This window comes from Schistocerca serialis, chromosome 3, assembly GCF_023864345.2.
Source record: "Schistocerca serialis cubense isolate TAMUIC-IGC-003099 chromosome 3, iqSchSeri2.2, whole genome shotgun sequence".
NCBI lineage: Eukaryota > Metazoa > Arthropoda > Insecta > Orthoptera > Acrididae > Schistocerca > Schistocerca serialis.
Window position 1 is genome coordinate 514,340,453 of NC_064640.1, and position 8,854 is coordinate 514,349,306.

The window sequence follows — 8,854 nt, forward strand, 5'->3', positions numbered from 1 at the left end:
AGATGAATGCTACACCTTTTTTAATCAATAACCAAAGTTGCACCTGTTCTATGGAGGGGTGAAGCTACATCAGTTGACCTCTGTGTATCTAAACATCTCCTGTTCTCCCCTAGGTTCATGTCTTCAACATCAACAAGAGCATTTAATAGATCAGCTTGCAGATCTGTTGTCCATTATTGTATAGTATTAACCACGGTGGCTGACACTGGGGCAGGGGCACCAATCAGCTGTGGCATAATGGCTTTCACATGAGATATCCACTATGCAGCAGTACCATCAGACAGACACGTGGCTGCCTCTGCTCACAAGGTCCGCAAACTACTGGCCTGACAGAGCTGTCACCTCTCTGGAAAAATAATTCTGTATTTCTGGACAATTTATCTCACTGTGACTAATGTTTTCTTGGCACTGTCAAGTGTAAGCAGATCCTTATCACTGCACCCTGCTCAGCACAGTCCACATGACTATAAGGATCTTGAACCAGACCACTATTGTACATATATTTACTTCCACTAGAGAATGAGACATTTCTTGAACCTGGTAGGAGTAAAAAAAGAGGAACACCAGGTATGTTGGATTATTATTCCATACAACCTCTTATCATTCATTACACAATAAGTTTTGAAGACTCATCACATACCTTCATTGCTGGTTAAGTGTTCCTCACTATCCAGGAATTTTCCAAATGTACTGGTCATCCACATTGTTACATCATTAACCATTGATTGATAGTATGATGCATTACTTTGACTTGATCCCACTGCTGCAACATAACAATGATGATTTGGTAATGTTAAAAATTGTATCAAGTTCCTTATGAGAGTTAATGCTATGAATACACACACTTTAATGCATCACCCTTTAGTCTTCACTAGGTTATCAATATTCACAAATTGTAAACCAGGAAATCTAACTTTGGAGGCTATACCAGAGTACTTTCTTTTTTGCTTCATCTGTGGGCATCATTAAAACTTTCTGCAGGAACTAAACAATATGTCAGACTGGTATGTGACCTGGACCCTTGGCAATTGAGTGAAACGGTATAACTGTCTCAGATATTTTGGCAAAAGTGATGAAATCTTTGTGTGTTTTTAATTATGTTAGTACAAGGCTCCTGAGTGCCGTGCCCACCCACCCACACACACACACACACACACACACACACACACACCAAAGAAACTGGTATAGGCACGTGTATTCAAATACAGGGATATGTAAACAGGCAGAATAAGGTGCTGCAGTTGGAAAAGCCGAAATAAGACAACAAATGTATGGCGCAGTTGTTAGATCAGTTACTGCTGCTTCAATGGCAGGTTATCAAGATTTAAGTGAGTTTGAATGTGGTGTTATAGTCAACACATGAGCAATGAGAGACAGCATTTCTGAGGCAGCAACGAAGTGGCTATTTTCCCATCCAAACATTTCAAGAGTGTACCATGAATATCAGGAATACCATAAAACAACAAATCTCCAACATTGCTGTGGCCAGAAAAAGATCCTACAAGAACAAGACCAATGATGAGTGAAGAGATTCATTCAATGTGACAGAAGTGCAACCCGTTTGTAAATTGCTGCAGATTTCAATGCTGGGTGATCAACAATTGTCACTGTGTGAAACATTCAACAGAACATCATTGATATGGGCTTTCAGAGCTGAAGATCCACTAGTGTACCTTTGATGTCTTCATGACACAAAGTTTCATGCTTTGCCTGGGCCCTTCAATACCGATATTGGACTGTTGATAACTGGAAACATGTTGCCTGTTTGGATGAGTCTCTCAAATTGTTTCAAGCAGATGGATGTGAATGTGTATGGGTATGGAGACAACCTCAAGAATTCATGGACCCTGCATGTTAGCAGGGAACTGTTCAAGCTGATGGACTCTCAGTAATGGTTTGGGGCATGTGCAGTTGAAGTGATATGGGACCCCGGATATGTCAAGACATGACTTTGACAGGTGACATTAGTAAGCATCCTGTCTAATCACCTGCATCTATTCATGCCCATTGTGCATTCTGATGGACTTGGACAATTCCAGCAGGATACTGTGACACTCCACATGTCCAGATTTGCTACAGAGTGGCTCCAGAAACACTATTCTGAGTGTAAACCCTTCTGCTGGCCACCAAACTCTCCAGACATGAACATTATTGAGCATGTCTGGGATGCCTTGCAACATGCTGTTCAGAAGAGACCTCCACTTCCTCATGCTCTTACGGATTTATGGACAGCCCTGCAGGATTCATGGTGTAAATTCCCTCCAACACTACTTCATATATTAATCAAGTCAATGCCACGTCATGTTGCAGGGCATCTGTGTCCCAGTGGGGCCTCTACAGGATCCTAGGCAAGGATACCAGTTTGTACGGCTCTTCAGTGTGTGTGTGTGTGTGTGTGTGTGTGTGTGTGTGTGTGTGTGTGTGTGGCTGTGGGTGTGGGTGTGTTATATATATAACCAATGAAAACAATCAATTATTGATAAAATTATTTAAGTGGATGGATAAAAAAATCTGCTCACCAAGTGGCAGCAGAACACATATATAAGACTGATGTGATTGGCAAACTTTTGGAGCCAGTGTCTCCTTCTTCAGGCAGAAGGGTTGAAGAGAAATGAAGAAGGGTGGAGGAAAAGGACTGGAGAGGTCTAGGTAAGTCTCCCACGACCTGTGGTTCTGGGTGACTTTCCTGAAATCTACCCCTTTTCCTAGATCTCTCCAGTCCTTTTCCTTCACCATTCTTCATTCCCCTTCAACCCTTCTGCCTGAAGAAGGAGCCACCGGCTCCAAAAGCTTGCATTGTTGGGGAGTAGATTTTTTATCTGTCTAATTAAATAATTTTATATAGGCCTATTCTATCTGTCCTGAAGTTTTGTAACTGCTGTATTGTAACATGTATATCAGTCAGGGTGGAAAATATATGAAAGGAGACTAGATAAAGGCTTAGGTACCAAAAGGTCTTTCATCAAGGATGAAAAAGATTGAAAAAATGAGTTATATCGAAATGTATGAAATAAGGTCTGAATCTGACATCTTTCAGTTTTTGACCATTATTCTTTTGCTGCTCATATACCTGCTAGAGCTGGAACCTTTCTAAAATTACTAACTTCACAAAATAAAAGTAAATACTGATCTAAGTTCAGTACAGATTAATCATGAAAAAGAGACCATGCTGTTATGTCCTGTAAGGGATACTTTAATTTTTTGCTAAATCTTCTACTAATCTAAGTAAGCAAATCAGTATATTTGCCAAATGATGGATAGTTTTTGAGTTGATGCCACATCAGCATCATACATCTGTGTATCTTTAGTCAAACACTCCCTCACTTGTCCTTAAGAGGCTTAGTGGAGTATGTTCCACATCTTTCAGTCACAGCACAATCCATGATGATCAGAAAAGAATGTGATGTAAAACCAGTCTACTAAATAAATGAGACACTCATTCATCATTTATATCTGTCTTCATATTATGACTGCGCAGTCAATATTATATGCTCAAGCTGGTGAACATTATTAAATTAGATTTTTTACATGCTTAATAAAGCAGGAAAAATTGAGTTATCATAAAATGTTCATAATTCACTGCTTGATGAATTGTTGCTAAGGAAACAATAGAAATCAGCCAAAGTCAAATGAAGAGGAGCGTGACTACCTAACTCAGTAATCTCAAAGGCTCACCTAGCATGGTGGGAAGAAGGATAATGGAATAAAATCTAGGACATTTCGAGAGTTTTCATTTGCATCTGAAGAGGCATGCTGTAATAAACAGTAACAGTTGAAACATCATGGAAACAGGAAAGTAGACTTGGGCTTAATATCATATCAGTAAGACCACTGGCAGAAAAAGATATTAAAGGGAAATCATGTAATAATTATTTTCTTAGAATCAACCTGATTGTGAAAAAGATAATCAGGAGCTGATCTATACGGCAAATGTGTCATGAGACATATAATTAAGATGTTATATTGTAGCAGAAGACAGGAGGAGGAAATATCAAGATATACTACCAACACCAGACATTTAGCCCAAATTCATGTTCATGGATACTGTAATCAGAAGAGGATCTGAATGTCAGCCTACTGACACCACAAATATCATAGACCAAAATACCATGTCGAAGACAAACGTGTTAAAGAAACACAAAGCTAAATGCATTCCAGAGTTAGATGAAAATATCTATTAAAAAGGGTCACAGAAACAAAAATTTTGTTGCCTAACAAGTTATTAACCATAAAGAAGTGCAATTCTTTGTAGCATCCTACACTTAGTTACAAAATAATAATATAATATGCATTTACTGTTGATGTAATGAAATATTAAGGCTCAAATGGCAGGTGTGAACAATGTCTTTATGAAGCAAGTAAGAGAATGATCACATATAATGGTAGTTATGCTTATGAATATTTAAAAGATACAATTTGATAATCAGAATGGCGTGATGACATGAGCATGTATTATGTAATACACGCTCATCAACTGCTAATATATGTGAAGACAAAGGACATTCACAGACACATAGTACATTTTTTAACCATTTTGTGAAGCCTTCAGCTAACATTTTCTCATTTGATATATGTACATTCATATACCAAATAAAGAAAATGTTAACTGAATGCATCACAAAATCATTTTAAAAAATTCACCACAGATACAGATACTGTTGCAATGAAGATTATACATTCGCAGCTATGTTTTGTTTTGTTTTTTTTATATTAACATAGGTATACTGTATTTTGTTGTTTTTTTATCTCATAACCATTGTCATTTTTGGAAACATATATGTGCAAAATTCTGATGAATATTTTCATTTATTAGCTGCTTGTGGTACTTCATTGTTGTAACTACCAAATATCTTTTGCCTTGGTAAATGCTGTGTATTTATAAATTTGTTTTTTATTTAGTATTTATTGTTTTGTTGTCACAAACTCCATATTTTTGTGAAAATGCAATGTAATATTTCTAAGCTTAGATAAATCAAATCAAGTATATCATTATTTGATCCTTATATAAAATGGAATGTACTATAATGGAGCAGTGACAACTGAGTGAGTAATGGAGAGGATTGTACTAACAGTGACAGTCTGTAGTAAACTTTAATGGTTGTAATGTATGTATGATCTAACTCGCAGGTGTGCACCCGACTTCTGGTATTTCCTTTGTGTGTTTGAGAAAGATCACCTGTGTCATCTAAATTCACTTTAAAACTCTAGAGTCTAACATTTTAAGTAAAATTTAAATATTCTTTTTGTGTTAACTGTATGACTAATCTTTCATATACTCTGTACATTTGAATGTTTAGTGCTACAAAAATTATATAACACTTTATCAATAGTTGTAATCTACATTTGTGGTTTATAAGGTTTTGGCAGTAGTATCCTCATCTAGTTAATAATCCCCTGAATTTCAATGTCATCTACATGAATAAAATATACATTTCAGAATTTTTGGAAGTTTGTGGGTGTTGTGCATAACATAGTTCATAGCACATGTTCATGTTCCTAAGTTGCAGGGGCCCATTCTGATAATTCCAGGAGCAAAGTCAGAGTTGAAAAATTTGATTTGAAAAATCAATGTATAAAACAAAATGTTTATTCATTGATGTCCTCCTGGTAGGTACTCTGAGGTAACTCACATAGAGAAATAGTATTTATTGCCAAATCAGTTGGAAGTATTACCTATAGGCTCATTTTATTTTCATTTACTGATATGATTTGTTGCCAAAAATTTACTGATACAATACTGAAGAAAATGTAAGCTTTAGTCTGTATTCACAGTTTATTTATTTTTCCTGCTGGCTATGTTTTGATGTACAGTATCATCCTCAGGCCAACTGCTGGCATGCAGACGTCATGTTCACTTCCCAAGCAGGTGTGCCACATACCCCCATATACCTACTTGGGAAGTGAAAGTGACAACTGTTTGCCAGGCTATGGCCTGAGGAGTGTACTGTGTGCTGAAACCAGAAGCCTGAAGGCGAAATAAATAAATTCCAACTACAGACTAAAACCATTTTTTTATACAGAAGGGTATGACTCATAAGTTATGGAGCCCAGTGGTCACCTTCACAACAAAATAAAATGACAGCTGCACAGTTTTTAAGTGAAACTCCAGTTATACAATTCAGGCATTCCTGAACAGAAAAGAGTAGTCTATTACATGTGCATAAATAACCACCACAGAGATATGCAGCTGTTGTTCATTTTACAAATAATGCTTCACAGTGTTTATTAGTGATATGACTCATAAAAATGTGATGAATTAATTGACATACCCGTATCTTCACCACCTGCAAATACAGGTGCAGCTACTACAGGAGCTGACACATGCTGTTCTGGTTCCTTCATCTCACATGAAACACAACTGCTTGTGTTTCCACTTTCCATTTGCAGAGTGTGGAACAATTTCCCTGTAGCTGTGTTTGAACTTCCCATTTCTAAATGGTTGTAAATTCCTTCTTGATGTTGTAATTTATCTGAGACCTGTAAAATAAATGTTTACTTAGCAAGAACTGAGACATTCTCACAAGAAAATTTCTGCAATTATAAGTCTATTAATTATTTTATTATGTTCACCAAAGTTAACAATGAGTCATTACCAAGAAGGGAAGTGTCAAAATGAGATGAGTTTGAGAAAATTTCACAAGCAATTTTGATAAATGTAAAGTGACAATACAAAATTTCTGTCCACTGGAGAAATGTCAGTACTGCCAACAGACACATACAAAACTACATGCAATATCTTAGTTTTTGGAACTAACATTTCTTCTTTGGTGAGGAGAGAAGGACTGACAGTGAAAGGGTAAAAAGGAAGGTTGAGTCACTCAGACCACACAATTTTACTGTGTGTGTGTGTGTGTGTGTGTGTGTGTGTGTGTGAGAGAGAGAGAGAGAGAGAGAGAGAGAGAGTGAGAGAGTGAGAGAGATGAGGTGAAATATAAAAATATTGGTATGGGAGAGCAGGCATCACGCATGGTTTCCATGCTGGGGAAGGCTGCAACAGTTGCCGATCTGAACTAACCTAGACATCAGGCTACACTACAATGCAATATGTAACCACATCCAAGCTTCCAGAGGGGGGGCGGTCAGTGTCACATTCAAGCCAAAAGTTGACGTTCTGTGCCTCCTTTCTGTACCATAATAAATTATTAAATAACAACAAATACTAACTCCATGATAAAATCTATAGGTAGCACCTATTTTTTGACATCATATTCCTACATTTTACTTGACAGTTCAACTAAAAGATTCATTTTCGAGAGAGAGCTTAAATACAGTTTATGTTTTCTGTGGAGCATGCTTAATGTTTGTCATGTTTTCAAATGTAAACTTGAGACATTTTACGTTTTGTGTACCATATGTTCAATCCGCAATATTTATGAGTTTGTGAAACAAAACTGTACATTTTCCATGATTTCATGGGTTTTGTGCTGCAACTGGCTGACAGAAGCAAATGAAGCAGCTGCCATGTTAATTTTTTGTGAAGCCAACACACTTTATTTGTCTGTTTTCATATTTATACTTGTGTATTGCAACCATACTGAAGGTATCCCCAAAACGCCTCATTTTTGGTATGATCTCTTGTGCTAAAGTATCTGAAAATGGGATGTTGGTGTGAAAGTTTGTTACCAATCATTTTTAACCACTTAATTTAGTATATTAGGTAGACAATTACAATAAATTAACTTTTTATCTTTTATTAAGTTTTGCTTATCTTCATTTATGTTTGCAGATGTAATCAGCTCATCTGTCCTTCTGTCCTGCAAGATGGTCTATGACCCTTTCATTAAAATATGGACATTTCAATAGTTATTTTTCAAGATCATGTTCCAGATTTTTGGATAATATATTGCACACAGAATTCATGTTGTGATAGTTTCTAACTCACAGTATGCTGCAATTATTCACAAGCAAATAAAACTCACTAAACTTCAGGTACAATAAACATACAGAAAGAAATTTGCTAATAATGTTTAATGACCAATACCTGAAGGATTGACAGAAAAAAAGAAGAATAATCTAATTATTAATATTAGTCATAAGCCTTGTAATGTAGATAAAGATGGCACTTTTGTCAGTTCCTTAACAGGTCATATGGGTACACATTAGGCCCTCCAACATCAAGCAAAGCAGAGGTCAAGACAGAGGATAGCTCCAACTGGAAGCCTCAGATGACCAAAAGTGTGCAGGGGATGCTATCTGAGTGAGCATTATACTCAAAGAAACTTGTGCATTAAGAAGGACTTGCAAAGCTTACCTGTATGTACCCCTGGACAAGGATTATTTGTTTCCAGCATACATTTATCTACATTTACCTATATCTATATGTCGCTCTTATTGTGACAAGTACTTGAACCTAAGGGGCCCATTAATGGAATAGATTCTGTCACTTCCATGGTTTGTTGTGCATGGTACCATCCATTACTGTATACCCGAATCCAAATTAAGTTATAGGTTGAGGTGGACATTTGTTCTGATAATTCATTGAAGAATCTAACAAGCCTCATATACTTTTTGCATTTGTTGAAGTTGTAAACTAGTGTCTGTGCTCTTCTGCATGTTCACTGTAAACACATGAATAAGCAATAAGAATCAGACTAGCAAGCCAAACCAGAACCTCATTTCCCTATCATCGCCATATCTACCTCCTTAACCTAATATACCAAAAGATGGATGCCTCAAATCCTGTGTCACCTCTGATCTGAGTGTGAGCATCTGAGAAACTATGTTGGAACCCACGTCGGATCATGACAAATGGAAAGACAACTTTTTGCACTCATTTACTCTATTTATTCATGAAACTCTCACTAGGTGGTGACTCTAATGTTACCGTAGTCTACATCTCACTAGTGAGACCTTT

General features: G+C 36.8%; 1 protein-coding gene across 1 annotated transcript; it reads right to left on the reverse strand.

Moving 5' to 3' along the window:
- Positions 1-260: 260 nt before the first annotated feature.
- On the reverse strand, positions 261-7,463 carry LOC126470965 (uncharacterized). The gene is made up of 4 exons (XM_050099015.1): positions 7,398-7,463; positions 6,270-6,477; positions 641-763; positions 261-298 (listed from the first exon to the last, which is right to left on the reverse strand). Exons 1-4 carry the CDS (start codon positions 7,461-7,463, stop codon positions 261-263), a joined length of 435 nt encoding a protein of 144 aa, XP_049954972.1.
- Positions 7,464-8,854: the final 1,391 nt, after the last annotated feature.

Coding starts and splice junctions, on each gene's coding strand:
- LOC126470965 (XM_050099015.1), bottom strand. CDS start 7,463: ATGGCAGCTGCTTCATTTGCTTCTGTCAGCCAGTTGCAGCACAAAACC. Junction 764..6,269: donor TGCAGGTGGTGAAGATACGG/GTATGTCAATTA, acceptor GTTATGTTGCAG/CAGTGGGATCAAGTCAAAGT. Junction 299..640: donor ACACTTAACCAGCAATGAAG/GTATGTGATGAG, acceptor CCTTGTGAGCAG/AGGCAGCCACGTGTCTGTCT.